We start from the raw sequence: 19625 nt of genomic DNA, 5'->3' as shown, positions 1-19625 counted from the left end.
ACTCACACAGACAGATCGCTGTGTGCACGCACACACGCACACACGCATGCAGAAAGAGATGGCCAGACAGGAGGTATATGTTGGTGCAATAGAACAATGCATTTATTTCCCAGCAGCCTCCACATTCTCCCCAACACTCCGAAGTGCACTGCCCTATATGGACGCATACAAAAACGGTGCTGGAGATATATATTTATATTCTTATATTGCTATTTATATATTTATAATTCTTCCATCCACAATTATTTAACAGTTGATTTGTTTTTTGTTTTTTTGCAGTAGTTTGCTTGGTACATTCATGTAGGTTCTCACAGGCAGAAAGAAGCAAAACTGGATCACATTTAAAAAAACAAACCAAGCACCGTCCAGTCACATAAACAGACCAGACTAATCAATATCTGAATACTCCACCAGGCTCCCCCCTGGGGATTGCCTTTTCCACAATCACTATAACTGTGAATCTTCTGCAGCGAAGAAAACTGAAGCAAATGGCAGCCACAAAAGGGAGACAAGTACAAATAGTGATTAAAAAATAAATAATACCAGCAATGTTAATTGTTTTTGAGTTAAAGTGCACAAGTGCCCAAGCCTCACTTTCCCAGCATACAGTGAGACAGACAGCCAGATTGACATCGATCCCACTCACAGACAGTGTATAATGTGCCCAAATACAGCAGGTGAGCTTCCTCATATAGACTACCTCAGTTTTCTCTCCTCACATCCCAGGTGCGTGCTTACATTATGACTGCAATATTTCAGCAACATCGCAGTGATGTTGTAAGAAGGTTAAGTATTTGAAGGGAGAGAAGTTCCTCACTCCAATGGCATTAAACTTGTGAGGAAAATTGAAAGATGATATTTTGCCCCATTTTCTGCTGCATTTTTGTGTTTTAGGCTGTGTGGATTTAATGTAATCTGCAAACTGGAAGACTGTCCCACCATCACCACCCCCACCATCTCCCAGGGGTGATGATCCATCCCAGTCCAGGCTCTGTCTGGACACATATTCAGCTGACAGACAGGCAGACACAGACATTCATGCAGACACCTTTACAGACAGTGAGCCAGCGGGTCAGACAGACAGCCTGTCAGAAATCAGTCAGCTTGTGAATAAGCACAGTCTGTGAGGCAGACCACAGACCAAGCAGACCCCCCCCCCCCCCATTAACCACTGAAGCTCTTCCTCTGTGCATGTGAGATTCACATGCAGGGCCACCTTTAAAGTCCTGTCTCTGTGTAAACAACCTCAGTCAGTGTGAAAGACCAACACATACGCAACAACACACGCACATACACACCCACACACATTCATGCAGACACATGCACACGGCATATAACACAATTGTCAAAGGCAGTCAGTTATAAATAGAAAACAAAAAGCCAAAACAATTTAGCACAAATGCAAAGAGTCATGTACTCCCACACAGATAAAAACATTCCCCTCCACAAACACCCAGCACTCAAGCTCAGACACCCACTCAGACAACCTCTTAGAATCCCTTAAACTGAGTGTGCTTGGTGATGCCTCATTAGCTGTTTTGTCTCTTTGTTTTATTTTTTGCTGTATTTCTTGTTGTACTTTCAGTTTTTTTTTTCTGAAAGAGCAAAAAGGTGTTTTTGCTCCAAGAAGTAAACAAAGAGTTTTGATTCTCAAAGAGGTAGAACCTGAAAATTCTCTGTAAACACACATACATATGTACAGATGGGGTGTCTGGATGTACAATTAAAGTGTTTAGAATAAAATTATCAAAAAGAAAAAGCTGAAAATGTAATACTAACACATATAAAAGTCTGAGACAAGAATAATAGAATGAAAAAAAGAATATTTAGGGTTGTGCAACACTGAGCTTCCCACCCTCACACGTACAGGATCATGTTGTCAGAACAGTGCAGGCTGTCAGACGGGTAAGAGGCTCGACACGTAGGCTGGGGCGGGGGAGGGGGGCGGCAGCTTTTGGGGTGTGGTGAGTCGCAGTCGTCCGATGTAAGCTCGGCGATGTCGTCCGACTGGGTGTCAGACATCTCCAGGTCACTGCGAATACTCTCCGGCTGGGCCAGTGTGACATCGCGTAGTCCCTCCCTCAGTGACGCTCCAGGCGACAGTGCCAGTGATGAGCCCGACAGTATCCTGCCCCTCCGAGAGCTGCAGTCCTGAGGCTCCTCCCCCTGGCCGGGAGCCATGGTGACAGGGGGTGGAGCCAAGTCCTCCTCGCTGGCCAGACAGAGATGACTAGGTTTTGTCTCAATATCCACCTGGATCTCAAGGTTTGTGCACTCCCTTAAATATAGAGATAGCCACGAGGGCAAACTGTCAGTAACCGAAGGGCGGTAGAGATGAAAGACATATCCAATCTCACTACAATGTGCTTTGTCCTAAAATTCTGAATTAAGGCAAGTCTGAACATATTTTTCCACTTCTTCAGAAAATATCTTGCACCATTTTACATCAGTACCTTGCAAAACTCCTCAAGAAACTTTCCAATTTGAATGCTTTTAAAATAAATTTCAAGTGTAGTGCTAAGCGGCTCATTAAGTCGTGCAGTAAGAGGAAAGTGAATATGCGTCCAAAAAAAGGCCATGCCACTCACCTGTCGGGCAGAGTATAGGAGGAAGTGATGGAACCCGCCATGCCCCGGGTACTGGCACAGTCACTCACTGCACCCAGGCTACCCGTCTCCCTCTGAGCTCCCTCCTTACACAGCTCTCCACCCTGCACCTCCAGCCTGGGACAAAAAAGAGAAGGGAAGGCTCATTACACACCGAGTGTCAAGCCCTGATTTGTGCACGGCACACTGTGTCGCTACACCTGTGATTTCAGGGTGACTTACAAGGCTTACATTTGACATTTCATCCATTTACACAGAAGGATGTTTCCACAGCAAGTCCGGCCGTTTATACTGCTCAGGTGTACCACATGAATGCCCTCGCCAGGATCTGAACTGACAGGAACCTGCACGTCCTGTTCCCTCATCCTCACACAAACACACCCACGCACTAGATACAGAGCGCTCACTTATTTCTGTCTGGTATAATAGCAGGAAGAGCAGGAAAAAACAGCCAATATTTTTATTTTATTTTTTTACCAGGCTTCAGTGACATCTGAGCAGAGTGACTCATCCACTGTATAAATGGAACCTACTGTCTAACTCAGTAGGTTGAGTCACACAGGCTCCTCTATGACTGCAAGATTTAAAGAAGGGGTCAGAAATAATAGATATTACCTTATAATTTCACAAGTGTCAGCACTGTGTGAATATCTGCATAATAAACCCGGGGGAAATATATGCAGCTTTACACTATTGGAAATTGTAGGTATTAATTTCAATGTTTGAATGTTGATACTATATCAATGCCACAGTCTATAACAGCTACTTCCATACTACATGCTCCAATTTTCCCCTGACCCACATTAATTGCCCTCTCCTTGTTATTATACCTGCTGTATTTGCCTGCCCTGGTGCCCAGAGCACCCCCAGCCAGAGTGTTGAAGCGGGGGGTGTCTCCCAGGCCCCCGGGGGCCACAGACAGGCCCTCGCTGGGGGAGGTGGTGCTGAGGCCGCTAGCCCCTCCTTCCAAGCTGCTCTCGCCCAGGCTGGGTGACTTCAGCGCCCGCCAAGCGTCCGCCACTGAGGAGAGAGGGCACAGCCAATTAGATCACTCCTTTCAGTTTCACCCACTGCATTTACGACATATCGGTATCAAAGGGCACCGAGAGGGCATCAATGACATAATGATAAAAGGGATACATTGCCCCAGTCACAGAGCATTACAAAGTTAGTCAAATACTGTAGCTGAAAGTGGATGCCACCAGCATCCTGAGCCAGGCTGTTCTGTGCATATTGTTAGTCTGCAATTTGCTACAATTTTGCATTCATAGCACTTGAAGGACTTCTTCTTTTCACTAAAAGAGCTTATTCAGACTTTTCTTTTATATGCTAGCTTCCTCCCCTCATGGCATTTATATGTTGTATAGCCATTTTAATTGCCACTGTTCTGCATTTTAGTCACTGATTAAATGGTTTATTACAGTCATAATTCTGAAATGAAGGCTTCATTTGACAGTCGCAACTTCTAACGTGAGATAAGGTTCCAGTAAATGTCCTGTCCGAGTCTGACTTGTTCAGACCGTATATCAGTCAGGTCCAGTCTCACCTGTGATTGGCCCATCGTCTTCATCAAAATCGATCCGAACGCCACGCCCTTTGCCACGGCTCACCCCACAGCCCCCGCCCCGGCAGAGGGAAATGGGCACCACCCCGTACACGTAGGCCAGCATGATGGGCACGCCGATGCCTGTGAGAGGACAGACATATGACGTCACTCCGTGAAGAAGCTCATGGCCTAAACTTGCAAGGCTAAGATTTTTTAAATGTTGAATGTGTCATGCAATGTCGTGCGAGAAGCTGTCCTCGGTCTTCGGGTGGCTCAGGCTGTAAAGACGCTCCCTCTGAAAGCGAAGCACAAGCCCTGCGGTTTTTTTCGAGTCCCGGTCATACTGTTGCCGGATATGGCCGGAGGTCCACATTGGCATGGCAACAATGAGCCCAGCCTCACCAGGGCATGATAAGGCTAAGCTGGCTTGTTCTCATCTAGTGCTCTAGTTCGTTGATCTCTTTGTTGTCTAGCACGACGCACGAACCAAGAATATATTGACCTCGTCATCCTCCGATGACATGGGCAGTATATAATTTGTGGTGCGTCTGCAGTGTGGCAGTCGGCAGGAAGGGTTGCCGTGGGAGATCAACAATTTCGCATTGGGAAAAAATCTTGGATTTAAATATTGATTTTAAAAGAGAAACTGTCTTAATGTCTGCGTGGCTCACAGGGTCAGAAGTCAAACAAATTCTTGTGATACTGAGCAGATTTCCTGACCAGGACACTGGCCTATTGCAGAGCCTTCAGGCCCGTTTTAATACAGAAAGGTAAGGGGTGCTATGGTTAAACTGTTTGACGTCATTGGACACAATGTGTCATCCTACCGAGATCGCGTTGCCAGGCATTTGCAAGTGGGCGCTGCACACTGGCTGTCCAAAAGAGACGCGTGGCTGTTCCGTGTCTGTGCATAAGAGCTTGGTGTTGATTATGAGAGGGTTATTCTCTGCGGCTGTCAGCTGACAGTGGAGCTGTCGGGCCGTGGCGTGGCGGTGTGTGTTCGTGCTGCAGTGCCACTGCAAGCAGCCTGAGTGACAGCGAGTCTGCGAACATGACACTCACCCACACTGACGGCCGCAATGACAGGAGCGGTGATGATTGACAGGGCCACCCCCCCCGTGATGGCGAGGTTTCGCTGGTGACGGGACGTCTTTTTTCCCTCGTAGTGCGAGTGGATCTGACGAACGGAGAAACACAGTCTCACATTAGCACCACCAGCACTCCCTGGGTCTCCATTCTTCATGGTTTCTGCTGCTGGATTCTTCAGAACACTGGCTGTTAATGATGTCATACTGTGTGAATATGATTACTGAAGAGGCTCTATCAGAAACAAACTTTCCTGGACTTTGTACAGAACAGCGATGACAGTCAAGACTTAAAGAATGACAGCACAAACTAGCAGTACCTCTGTGTGGCCACAAGGGTGCACTGGCAAGCTGCAAACCGTGGCGAGTATAACGCGATCTTTATGTGGCTAAAATTCCCCAGAATGCTGCATGATGTTGTTCAGCTAAATGTGAAATGTACTGATGTAATCAAATTAGGAAGAGTGAAGCTCTGTACAAAGTGATCCTGTGCTTTCAATCAAAGACTCTCTCTAAAGCAAGACGCAGTGATCTGTTCAGGTCAATAAACTGCTGACAGCACATGATAAATCCAATTCTGGAAAAGTCCAGCCCTGGTTCTGGTTCTACAGACAAACACTGCTGGATGTTTTGGTCGGGTCTGTACTGGGCACCACTGGCGGTTCGCTGGTTCCGCACCTTGCGGCCGACGTAGACGGGGATCCCGATGACCATGGCGGGTATGGCGATGCCAGCGATGAGGGTGATGCCCACGGGCGCCCCGATGAGGGTTCCCAGCTGCCAGAGAATCTTCTTTTTTCGGCTCCAAGGTTTCTTCCCCCAGAACGTGCATCCAGATGGACTGAGAGAGAAAGAGGGAGAGGGAGGAGTCAGAAGCTTTACTTAAAATAGTTCTTTATTCAACAACTATCCAACATAAAAACCAGGGGGAAAAGGGGAAAAAGGGGGAAAAACAGGTCCCCACTGCAAGCAAAGACCACAGAATACCCAAACCAAGATTAGAGCTGCTTAATAAAACATGGACAAGCTGCTTTCACACACTTATTGTGACACTCCTAGTGATGCCCCCACAAGCCTGCTTCATTATCAATGTGACACACTCCCTGCATGTGTGGACAATGTCCTAAACCAGTATGGTACAGTCTGCAGAGGGAGGACAGAATCGCAAGAGCAAAGAAATACAAAGGTTGAGAGGAGATGGGAAAGAGAGGGGGAGAGAGAAGTGAGATAACAGAAATACAGCTCGAGACAGTGGAGAATGGAAAGGGAGAGAGATCAGGAGGGATGACCAAGAGAAGCGAGAGATTGACGCATACTGTCTGGACCTGTTGCACAAAGGCCTGCGCTGCATTCTACGTTATTGCAATAGCACAACACGGAGCCCGTGCTACATGTTACATTTCTGCAATAGCACAGCAAGGAGCTGCAGAACTGTACAGCAGCTACACCACGCACCGCACACCCTGCCACAGCCGCACCACACTGCGCCATACCTGAGGTAGTGCAGGTCAGAGATCTCCTTCATGCACAGCCAGCAGAACTCACAGCCGCACACCGCGCAGGTCATGTGGTTACAGCTGCCGTCGTTCATCTTGATGATGTAAGCGCCGCAGCGCGGGCAGGGTTTGATGTCATCGGCTAGAGAGAGAGCAGGGGAAGGGAGAGATGCTCTGATTCAGGGGCGATTCCACAGGTGGACGAGAGACAGGAGGTGGACGGTTAAACTCATACACAGCCTAGCCCTGCTGCCAAAGCTCCTCCTGGATGTCAGCAGGAATGACAGATCGGCTGACGGATAAGGATGGGCAGATTGTGGCGGTTCTATAGCACCATTGTTCTCGCACAAAAAGTTATGAAGCGGAACATGAATTTGAATCTGACAAATATCTCTCAGTGAGAAAGGAAAAACAGAAAGGGCGTGGGAAGGGGGCGTCATGCGTAGCTTTTCTCTCTTTGTTAGGAAATTTTAAGTATATAAAGAAGGTTACGCTATTGAAAATTATTATTAAAAATGAGCTACATATATTATTGAAAGCATCTGTGTAGTTACACGAATGGTCAATGTTTGCGTTAGCTATACATATCTGTAACATTTCTCTAACAGTATTTATAATAACTATGCTGTTCACGTTTACTTCAGCTAACTGAAATATTTATAATTACAATTAAGATATCTAGTCTGTCCTGTTGTAGTTACTTGACTGGATGTGACTTGTTGGAAGAGCTGGTCCTGATGGGTAATAAGCTCAGACTAAACTCAAAGGGAGAAGGAGCACTTGTGCCAGGGTGGAGACTCACCAGGCCCCTGGTCCTGAGTGTAGCTGGGCGAGTGGCTGCTGTGGGCCCTCAGAGAGAGCGCCCTCTGCTGGCGCGCCGAGTCGCAGGTTTGGTTCGGGTGCCACACCTGCTTGCAGTGGTAGCAGAATTCGGCTCCGCACCCCTCCCTACGGCACACCAGCCTGGGACAGCTGGCACAGCCAGAGGCGATCACAGCAAACCTGTCAAAGGTTTTGGGACAGCACCATTAGCAGCCAGCACAGCTTCAATTCACAAAGCTTTCCATTAGCACACAACAGCCACTGTGACAATCGCTACCACCTCCTCTGCAGGGAACCCACTGAATCACAAGCAAGTCCAATTCAACACACAATGCCCCCTTGTCATTACCATATACCTGTAACACATATATACAAATTACACATACGCGCAAACATACACACACACACACACACACCTCGAAAACTGATGTACATAATACAAAAAGTCCAAAAAATTATTCGATTAAAGTCTTAAAATGCAGTTATGAAGGTGAATAATTGAAATGTATAACTGACTATATTTTGCGGCTCAAATCAGAAAGTGTGCAATGCATCCGATAGAACAGGATCGATTGCTTCAGCGTGCTTCTTGTTAAATGTTTTGCAAGCGTCTAACTTAGATCTCCTGGCTTTTGACAGCACTTCAATTTCCTCATCGTTGGCAAGTTCTGACACATCACTGCATGGCTGAGGAAACAGGTTTTCCTCTGAATCGGGGACAGATTCAAACTGGTTTAATGAGGAAGCACCAAATTTCTTTGTTCAAACGAGATGCTCCCAGACAGCAACGAACAACCAGCGTCAGCCAGCCCTTACATTACCCCCATTATGAAATCATGTGAAAGTGAGGCAGCGGGAAGCTGACTCGACTTCACCCTGGCATGGTGAGTTCAGGCTCAGACAGATCTATGATGCTGTACGGGCGACCTCAGTGTCATGAGCATGGGCTTTAGAGACAGAAACAAGGGGCTTCTCAGCGCCGCAAGCAGCTATTCCTGACCCGGACACTGAAAGAGGATTAAGCACAGTGGGAGGGGCATCTGTCCTCCACACACATATCAGCCAGACAAAGACAGCACACACTACAGCTGAACGTACACACGCATCCTAATCAACAAACACCTGCATACATAAGAGCATACGTGTGCACACACACACAGACACTTCCAACAAGTAGGTGCCGATTGGTATCATTAATTTCCGACCCTGGTTACCCTTGGCAACACCACCTCTGTACTGCATCCAAGTCGCCGTGGCAACTGAGAGCTCAGGGAGGGAACGGAAGGCCTAGTCATGCTCTGATTGGTTACTTCCACCAATCAATCTGGTAGAGCTTGTGCTGGTTGGAGCACCAGGTGTACAGGGCAGAAGGAATTGACCGATGAGAGCAGAGTGTACAAGACAGCCTAATATTCTGTCTTGCTCTTGCTCTGTCTCACACACACACATACACCAACACAGGCGTCTGTGCATGTGCATGCGCATGGCCACACACACACATACATCACAGGTTCCTGTTTTATGAAATACTATCAATATAACAGTATAACTGCTTCCCTTCTACCCAGACATACACTGGGATAGAGACCAACCGTCAGGATGAAAAAGGGAGAGGAGGGGTGCAAAGAAAGAAAGTGAAATACAGTTCAGAAAAGAGAGATGATGGAACCACAGTAGAGAGACAGCAAGAGAAACTGAGAAACAGAGCGTGAGAGACTAAAATGAATACTTTGAGGATAAATTAGGTAAATCAGAGGGTGGAAAAGAGAAGGATTGTGACCCATAACGAGCACAGACAGACGTGTGGGAACTTGGAGTCACAGCACTTCTCACACAGCTGAGGTGAAGGGGGGACGAGGGGTGAACAGGCAGGACCAGGAGGGGGGACTGGGGTAATTGGGCACTTATAAAGCCTCTGGTGACAGACACGTCAGCTGGAGGAGAGCAGTCTGATCCTTCCCTCACACTGACACACATCCTACAGCTACATGCTGGGCACATATGGCCGCTTTGAATTCATGTACTGTAAACACATACACACACACATGCACATCAGCTTCCCCTCCCAGACACATTAACATACAAAAACCCCACACAATAATCTGTCACAATACACAAAACACACACACAGTTCTTATCTACACCCAGTCGTTAGCCCTTAGAAAACTAATGTGGCAGTTCACATCGCATTCTGTATCATTAGATACAAATGGACACACATAAACACACACACGCACGCACGCACGCACACACACACAAGCAGCTCCAACGACAGGTTGCAGTATATAGGTCACCGCTGCTCTTACTCACAGCATGAGTGACTTTTATATCTACGGCTCTACTGTGCGTTACCACGCTTACCTACACACACAAACACACACTGAAACTAAAACACAAACACATTCACGCTCAAACACACACTTAAACACAAACACACACACACAATCAAACACACACACGCACACGCATACCCAAACTTAAAGACATAAACACACACACACACTCAAATACACACATACCCAAACTCAGACACAAACACAAACATACATTGAAATACAAACACACACACATACACTCACAAACATGAATACACAACATACCAACATAAACAAATATACATTTACACACAAACACACATCATATTATCTTTATATTTCTTTGCCTTGAATAGACACCATCACAAAACCCAAACTGTGATCCTCTCCCATGTACCCCCCTTTCTGACTGCCCCAATGCCTTTAGTGTTCAGTTCCCCAACTCCCCAAAACTTGGCCCTCTGCCTAACCCCCATCCCCTCCCCCACCCACTCAATACCCCCCCCCCACACGCCTCCCCCCCCCGGGTCGTACCCGCAGTCCGGCGCGGGGCACCAGCGGCAGTCGGGGTCGGCGGCCAGGCAGCGGCGCAGGAGGAACTCCTCGTACTTCTCCACCAGGGCGGCGTCGTCCAGGATGACGGCCACCTGGCGGGGGGTCAGGCGCTCTGCGCACTCGGGGCAGCTGAGCTGCACGCGGCTCTCGGTGATCTCGATGCGCAGGTACTGGCGCAGGCAGCACAGGCAGGAGCGGTGGCTGCAGCCCTGAAGCTCGGGCAGCTGCTCGGGGGGCTGGCGCACCAGGCACAGGGGGCACTCCAGCAGGTCCGGCCCGGCCAGCGACGCGCGGCTGGAGCTCAGGGGCTCAGCGAGGTGGGCCCCGGGGGCCGCGGGGGGCGTGGAGGGGGCGGGGGCGGGGGCCACAGCGGGCGGCGGGAGCTGCTGCTGCTGCTGCTGTAGTTGGTGCTGCTGCTGGGCCGTCGGGGTCCCTGCGCCCCCCTTGGCCCCTCTGGAACCCCGCTTGCTGTGGAAGAGGCTGTGGAAGGAAATCCGCCCCCGCTTTTTTCCAGGAGCCCGGCATTTGGGATTTGGCACCCCGCTGACAGACGAGTGAGGGGATTCCGAGTCCTTCTCCGATCCCATGTCCTCAGGAGAGACAATAATGCCTCTTCGCTATCGCTCTATAGTGCCCCCTGCTGCTTTGGAGGTCTATAGGTCCACAGAGCCTTGACACAGGGGTCTCCTGTATGTCTGATCTCTCTCTCTTTCCCCGCACGCCCAACGTATTTTATTACAAAGGACACCTTCCACAAACAGGAAAGACAGAGTTTGTTCTCAACTGAAAATCAAACCTTGCATATTACGATTCCTTTTCAAGCAAAGAAACTAACTTTTTCTTTTCCCCTTCTATTTTGGAGAGACAGAAAGGAACAGTGGGAGAGAAAAACAAAGTAAAAAGAAAAGAAAATAATCAACAAGCTGAAAGAACCACAAAAGGAAAGATAAATGACAAAAAGACAAAAACCCGTCAAAAGAGAAAGAGAAAGAAGGCGAAATTCCCCTTTCCTCCCACTGGTCTGTACTCCTCCTCTGCTCTCGCTCTCGATATCTCTCGCTCTGTGCTGTATGTAGAAACCAACAGGTGTGCTTTCACCTAAAATGGCCCTGTCTCTTGTAGTCAGCCTTCATAAAGGGCAAACAGGCATGTGCTCTAGGTAACTTTCTCCTCTCTCTCTCAATACTGTATGAACAGATTTTATTTCCTCAATAAATTCAAAGCAGACGGAAAGAAAAACTTTCTGAACGCACACTCCTGGAAGCGATTTCCAGGTGCGTTGAAAGATCTCTGTTATCTGTCCTCTTTTCAGTCCTTCTGTTCTTTAGTCCCTTTGTTTTCCTTGTCTTTTTATCCCTCCGTCTGGGCTGTGTGTCGGCGAGGCTCCCTCACGCTCGCCGTCTCTGTGAGAGATGAAGAGAAAAGGAAGTTAATGCAGGGAACAGTCAGCCAGCGTTAGGAGCATGCCCAGTATGACACACCTCCCTCCCTCCCTCCCTCCCTCTCTCTCCCTTCCTCATGATTTCAACATTAACCCCTCAGGTACAGAATGTTCGAGTGAACTGACTGACAGACAGACGTGGATTTATGTGACTGACAAACACTTACGCTGAGGACACCTCTAGCAAAGGGTCAGGGGGACTTTAATTTTGACACGCTCCTCTTTTGTGCTGCCTGTACATCGTTCCGGGTAGGCTATTCAGTCCATTTATTTTCTCTCTTTCTCAGAATAGACTCTTCCCTTTGTCTCCCTCCTGCTACATAACTCCCCCTTCTCTCTCTCTCTCTCTCTCACTGACATACACGCTTGGTAGCTTTCCCTCGCCACTTCACACTGCGCTGCTACTGCCGTTGCCATGACAATCCCCACTACGAGTACAGCAAACAGCGACCCACACACAGACTCTTTGACACTCACACGCACGCCCTCCATCATAAACATGCACTTACGTATACATGCACACGTCTCTAACACGCATACGTACGCTAACAAACCTACATGTCTTTCTAAAAACATGCTGAATAAACGCAAGGCGGTATGATGTGCGAGCCAGATATGATGCGTGTTTGCAGAGAAGGACGGGGACAGGGACGGAGGTGTGAAATTGGCAGGTTTGGGCATCGTTATCTCTGCCAATCTAAAGACACAGATACAAACACCGCAAGCAAGCATTGTGAAGACAAATAGTTCAGGCTTGTGCAAACAGACCACCCACACACACAGCAATCCAGATGTGTCCTCGTTTCCTCCTCCCTTCTCCTGCCTCTGGAATCGGCCTCTGTCTGGGACAAATCCGATTACCGCCCGGAGGCACACAGAGGGACCTCCAGCCATCGCCGGGACGCCTGCGATTGGTGTACCGGCCGTCCCAACCAGCCAGATTTACACGCGATACAGCCCAATGGGAGGAGAGGACTGTGTGACTCACTGCTCACGACCACAGAGAAATCGCAACCCATAATTATGACCTACGCTGGCATCCCATAATAATGACCCTCAGCGAGTCGGATAATAATGGCCCCTAATGAAGGCTGCAATGTCCCTAATCACCAGGGCTACTCTCAGACAGGGGGCGATGCGTGCGCTCCCTGCTCAGCGTTCAGTACACGGTGTTCAGGCATGCAGGGCACAGCAGAGCTCAGGTCTGCGTTCCCTGTGGTTAAGCTTCAAGAAAAATCACTGGCTGTCTGAACGAGGGAAAGTGTGCCAACCCTGTGGTAACCATGGTGCATTTATACCCATCCCCCCACCGCTCAATCGCTCCATCTCTCCATTTCTCAGTTGGCTGGGAAAGAGGCTGTGGTTGAATTGTAGATGCAAAAGGCAAACAGAAGGCTCTTCTGTGATGGAGTGTTTCTATGTATATCAGACCTCAGGCTGCAGGGAGATAGCCTTCCCATCCCTCTCCAGCAGCTCTACGCACAAGCAGTGTCCTCAACACATTCCACCATCGAGCCTCACAGTAGCCATGTTTTGTGTGTGTTTGCATTTGGGAGTACATGAGTTTTATTTTTCTGCAGATATGTGTATGTGTGTTTGCTCTCTGGTGGGTTACAGATCTTACTGTGTGTGTGTGTGTGTGTGTGTGTGTGTGAAAGAGAGAGACTGTTTGAGTGGCTACACTTTTTATTCCTTCATCTGTCCATTTGTGCTGTGTGTGTGTGTGTGTGTGTGTGTGTGTGTGTGTATGTGTAGGTGTGTGTGTGTGTGTGCTCTGTGTGACTGTGTATGTGTATGTGTGCGTGTGCTATGTGTGCGTGTGTGTACGTGTGTACATGTATGGGTGTGTGTGTGTGTGTGTGTGTGAATTTTGTACTCCCTGGAGGAACTCAGTCTCACACTGCAGAGAGCTTCTCACTCTGGCTCCAACACTCCTACCTAACGATTAACAACAAAGCCCTGGAAGTCCAGGGCCCAAACTCATAGGCTCCGGGAATAACTACACAAACTGCTCTGTCATGCACATTTTCTGCACCACTGTAAAACGCTCTGTAGATGTCTGCATTATTAGTTCTAATATTGATTGTGGTGTTAGGTGTGACTTCCGAGAAATGCTCTGGTGAGAACAAGCCCAGTCGACAAATAAAAACACTTTTATTCATTCCTCATAAAAGAAACAGAAAGTGAGACTGAGGGAATTACACATTATATATTTACACACATACATGGGCACAACCATAGCACACGATGGTTTTCAAAAGCACAAAGCTAGCACAAAATTAAATAAGCTGTGTCCAAGCCCTGTGGCTCAGAGAGCTGAGTTTAGCCAGATTTATGAGCCATGGTGCAAACTGATGAGCATAATGGGCATCTAATGTACAGCCCAGTCCAACTGAGTATTCAACTGAGTTCAGTGTTTTACGGCATCGCTCCGATCTTCTAATGTTGTGGGTTGAAAGCCCCAGGGGAAAATCATCATAAAAATCATTAAAATCTTGACACACTGACTCTCCCCGGCATCAAGAAATAAAAATATATAAATGGTGTTGAGGTAAGGACCCTGCAATGACATTAACTGATGATGTGAAATATTCTATGGAAAGGGTAAGAGAGACAGGCGTGAACCAGGGACCACATGTCTGGCAAACTGGCAAGCACGGAGGTTCCAAAGCCAGATGGAAAGGGACAGATTGCCTGCACGGTCAAGAGTCATTACACCCTTCATCGCCCTCTCCTCTTCCTCCCACACATCTGTTACATGCACAGAAACACATCACATCTTCACACTCATTAAGCTGCACACTGCGCCTTGACTTTCCTCCAAACCGCAGTTATCCTCTAAGCATTACTGAATCCACAGTGCACGCACAGTGCCACGGAATAGCATGTAGATACTGAGACCAGACCAACCTATACAAGCAGATTTATTACTCATTTCAGCCCCACAGAAAAACAGGTGGGCGCGTGCGCACACACACGCACACACACATACACGCGCACACACACGCACACACACATACACGCACACACACGCACACACACACACACACACGCACGCACGCACACACACACACACACACACACACAAACATGCACACACACACATGCACACACGCACGCACACACACACATGCACACAACAACGCACACACACATACATGCACACACACGCACGCGTGCACACACACACACACACGCACGCACTCACGCACGCACACACACACACAGGCCAGATCTTGCCAGTGTAAGACCAGTGTACGTGGGCAATGTTTTTCACGCTCGCATGCAGGCCAGAGCAGACCTTGCCAATATATGCCTTGTGTATGTAAGGAAGTGTTTCCCTCACGCAGACACACGCAGACACAAGCACACACACACGGCTCTGTTTTCCTGTAGTGTAGGCAGCCTGTTCTCTTAGTCTCAGCACTAAAGGTCTGCCGTCGACGGACTGAAACTGTGCCTCAGCGTTTTAGTGTTAACCACTGAGCCCTCGCTGCAGTCCTGCAAATTGCTTCAGCTGCCGGGAGACACAACTGCCTGAGTCTCGTGGGCACACTCACACATACACTCTCTATCACACACACGCACGCGCGCACACACACACTCACACATACACTCTCTATCACACACACGCACGCGCGCACACACACACACACACATACACTCTCTATCACACACACGCACGCGCGCACACACACACTCACACATACACTCTCTATCACACACACGCACGCGCGCACACACACTACACACACACGCATGCACACACACTCACACATACACTCTCTATCACACACACGCACGCGCGCACACACACTCACACATACACTCTCTATCACACACACGCACACACACACACACACACATACGCATGCACACACACTCACACATACACTCTCTATCACACACACGCACGCGCGCACACACACACACACACATACGCATGCACACACACCACACACCTCTCTACACACACACCACGCTCCACACACACCACACACATACACTCTCTATCACACACACGCACGCCACACACCACACACTCACACATACACTCTCATCACACACACACGCGCACACACACACACACACACATACGCATGCACACACACTCACACATACACTCTCTATCACACACACGCACACCCACACACACACACACACACACACATCACACCAGCGCACCACACTCACACATACACTCTCATCACACACAACGCACGCGCGCACCACACCCACACTCACACATACACTCTCTATCACACACACGCACGCGCGCACGCACACACACACACACACATACACTCTCTATCACACACACGCAGCACACACACACCACACATACACCACACACACACACACACACACACACACACACACACAAACACACACACACAACACACCACACACAAACACACACACACACATACGCATGCGCACACACACACACACACACACACACACACACACACAAACCCATGCACACGCTCCAGCAGTAGAGCTGATCAACCAGGCACAGAAGTGTACAGGTTCACAGACCTATTGCTGTCATACTTTAGGCCTTTTGGCTTTACTCAGAGCGTTCATGGAAGAGCTCAGCACATGGACAGACCTGGATAGAGGTACACTACAGGCCCTGAGTTTAACATGCAGCATCTTTATGGAAGCCGTATTATTGAATTATGTGCTGAGTTTATATTCCCACATGGCACCTTAACACATTCTGTACATTTTTTATCATGACTAGAGGAAGCTGGTATCGTAGTGGTCAGTGTTCCCTCAAGCACTGTCTGCTGACCAACTCCATCAAACAAAAGCAGTACCTCCTCTTCTCCACCAGGGGGAAAATGTGCAGAAAGATACCAGCAGGTTTGAAACAGTGCCTGGTCATACTACGCATATATCATTAGTACCCCCTTCCTCCCCATTATAAAAAATTATTATATTATATTTTTAACAAACAGCATAAGTTTGGGTCAAACTGGTACACAGACACATTCCAAACCTTGGCACATTTTTAAATATGCTATAATTAACAAGCTAAAATAAATGAGCAGAGTTATAAAAGACCAGAAGAAATCTGGTCTTAGAGTACTTCATTTCCACACAACATGGAACAACTGGTATTTCTATGTGAGAGAAAAATACAACCTAAGCCACTGGCATTAAAGAGGATTTCTTGACAAAGGTGATGACAATCGAACTGAAAACTACAAACAGGTTCACATTCCTGGCTTTTATTTTGACAGATGGGCTTCAGGACGTAATGGTGCTGGAGGGGAAGCTGCACTAATTAGCAAGGCCATGACACAAACGGAAATCTCTAAATGGAAGGGAGCGTGTGATATCATCCGCTTCAGCATTATAATGGGTGGTCCCACCATACACGCTTCACTTCGTCTGAAGGGACAGAGAATGAAACTGGACCCAAAGCCTGGCCTTAGTCCCTCAGCTGTCTGTCTGACTAAAGAGACCATCTCTCTCACACACAGACAGGCAAAGCCATGTCCTCCTCAGTGTTCCTACACAGGCAACAGCAGGCCCACAATATGGCCACTCTGATACAGTTAAATATCACGTTCTCTAACACAATCGAGCACACTGAGTCACCTGCTGAAACATTTAGTCCACCAAACTCATGAAATAATAAACTAGATCATGTAGTTTGTGGGATAAACTAGATTGCATTTTCTGATCATTTTTTCCACACAAAAGAAAAAAGTCTTGTTGACACACCCCAACCAAATACTGTTATGTTATGACACTGTTGTAATGTCATCATGCCCTTCTCATGTGAAAGACTCAGAAGACAATGCAGTGCACCTTCCATCAAAATAAATAAATAAATAAATAATCCAATATAAACTAAAACCAATCGAAATATAATTGGAACTCAGTCTCCAGCTGACTGAGAAAGTTTGTGCAAAAGAGCCACGGCACATCAAACAGCTCAGGAACAGGTAAGCCCCCTATTGCTAACGGAATAAACACTGGCGCTGAGGATGAAACAAAACAGTTCCGCTCTAAGGCAGACAGCCCTTTTCTCTGGAAACACAGAATCAGGAAGCGCCCCTGACACGCAGGGAGAGAGCGAGCGGGAAGAGGGGGACAGCGTGATGCTTCTATAATTAGAGGAGCGTTCCTGGAGCAGGCTGCTGAGGTGTTGAATGTTTAATGTCAGAGCTCAGGGCAGCAACGGCAGAGCAGGCCCAGCCAGAGGCCAAAGCCAAAGAAAAGAGACAGAGTAGGGACAGCGAGTGCCGAGAGATAGATGAAGAAAAGATGAACCGTGACAGGGAAAGACGGAGATGAAAATGAAAAAAGGTGTGTGTGCGTGCGTGCGCGCGCGCGTGTGGTGTTAGGCATCCAACAGAGTAAAACTGTCAAAATTGAAAAGAAGCAAAAGCCACACAGAAGGAAAGATATGAAAGTCACATATGATATGTGGTCAGAACAGATGTGTGTCGAGCTCAACTCCTGGCTACTGTACACAGGTGGCTCATGCCAAGTGTGGAGTTGTGTATGCCTGTCCGTTTGTGTGTGAAAGAGAAACAAGGGATGATATTAATATCCTGTCCTCAATACAACACCTCAGGGACAGACATAAGCAGACGTAGGAACGTGCGAGTGAGAACAGTGTGAGGAATGAAAGAAGGGGGATTGGGGGAGATGTAAAGAAGTGAGCAATCAGAGGAAAACCTTCTCGACTCGGAAGTCTGAGTAGCACTAGTGGGCCTATCATTTTAGGATTTGAGCCTGGTGCAACTAGTGATACGCTTAAATCGGCACTCCCTAAGCATCAGACTTGAGCCACACACGCAGACACGATAGTCATTATAGCCCAGACTGGTGATGTAAACGTTGCGAAATAATAGGTTGATAACCCATGCTAGCCTTGACGATACAACAAATATGTATTAGCCTACTGGGACTGTAGATACACAAACCTTAGGTTATATAAAATGTCAGCCACATCAATGTAATAATTCCGGGGAGACTCAAACATTTGCGTTTGTAACTACGGTGTGTAGTTTTCCTGATGCTTTAACTAATCACAATTAGGCGATGCGTTCAACAGTCGGTACGTCCGCATAATCCACGTATGTGCAGCAATATATCCATATATAGATATACATATATTTTAAGTGTAATACCGCTTGAGGAGAGCTCATACTACCTCGATCATCTTGCGGCTACGGCGAGGTAAAATAGATTCACTCACCTCTTGGGGAAGACGGAAATATCCGAAGAGCAATGTCTCTTCGTTGGTTTAATAGTGGCAGTGTTCGCCCGGCAACAACTATATTATTCCCCTAGATTCTCTTTTAGCTTTTCTATTCCCCCACCTTCCTGCGTCTATGGCTCGGAGCCACTTCCGGAAAGGCCTGCAGTCAAGTAAAAGATCTAATAACAGAAATAGACACGATCCCTTCAGAACCCCTGCTCATTCGAGCAGCTTCACATAACACTGATCATCTCAAACTCGCTTCTCTCTCCTTTCTCAATCGTCATAGGGGAAAACCCCAACCCATGACGACAACTCAGTCTGCTCGGAAACCCCACCCCGTGACATCATTATCACAAGGAACAATTCTTTATTTTTTTAAAAAGCCTGTATGTATCGAAAACATCTAAACAATCCAGCACGGGAGATTCCTATTATTGTAAACAGTAAAATAAATGGTTTCATTTCGCGAACAGTCTAGCTACTTGAAGCGCTACCGGCAAAATCCAAGATGGTATTGAGAAAAAGTAACTG

The 19625-nt window shown here is 47.7% G+C and overlaps 1 protein-coding gene and 1 long non-coding RNA gene across 2 annotated transcripts in view; one reads left to right on the top strand and one right to left on the bottom strand.

Annotated features, from left to right (window-relative positions):
• LOC135261225 (uncharacterized) overlaps window positions 1-19625 on the top strand; it is a 96067-nt gene that overhangs the window by 38344 nt on the left and 38098 nt on the right. The window lies entirely within an intron of this gene.
• rnf19b (ring finger protein 19B) lies at window positions 75-19350 on the bottom strand. The gene is made up of 10 exons (XM_064347288.1): window positions 19089-19350; window positions 10405-11828; window positions 7536-7735; window positions 6731-6875; window positions 5916-6078; window positions 5215-5329; window positions 4153-4293; window positions 3437-3626; window positions 2589-2723; window positions 75-2278 (listed from the first exon to the last, which is right to left on the bottom strand). The coding sequence occupies exons 2-10, from the start codon at window positions 11010-11012 to the stop codon at window positions 1858-1860; spliced, it is 2118 nt and encodes a 705-aa protein (XP_064203358.1). The 5' UTR covers window positions 11013-11828; window positions 19089-19350; the 3' UTR covers window positions 75-1857.

This window comes from Anguilla rostrata, chromosome 8 (assembly GCF_018555375.3).
Source record: "Anguilla rostrata isolate EN2019 chromosome 8, ASM1855537v3, whole genome shotgun sequence".
Classification (NCBI taxonomy): domain Eukaryota; kingdom Metazoa; phylum Chordata; class Actinopteri; order Anguilliformes; family Anguillidae; genus Anguilla; species Anguilla rostrata.
Note: the sequence above shows the minus strand (reverse complement) of the source record. Positions and strands in the feature narration are given on the sequence as shown.

What these genes read in the sequence shown, in the direction of transcription:
- rnf19b (XM_064347288.1), bottom strand. Translation starts at nt 11,012, where the DNA reads ATGGGATCGGAGAAGGACTCGGAATCCCCTCACTCGTCTGTCAGCGGG. An exon ending in TGCCCCGCGCCGGACTGCGG is followed by an intron (nt 7,736 to 10,404) that starts GTACGACCCGGG and finishes AACCTTTGACAG; the next exon opens with GTTTGCTGTGATCGCCTCTG. An exon ending in CACTCAGGACCAGGGGCCTG is followed by an intron (nt 6,876 to 7,535) that starts GTGAGTCTCCAC and finishes CTCTCTCTCTAG; the next exon opens with CCGATGACATCAAACCCTGC.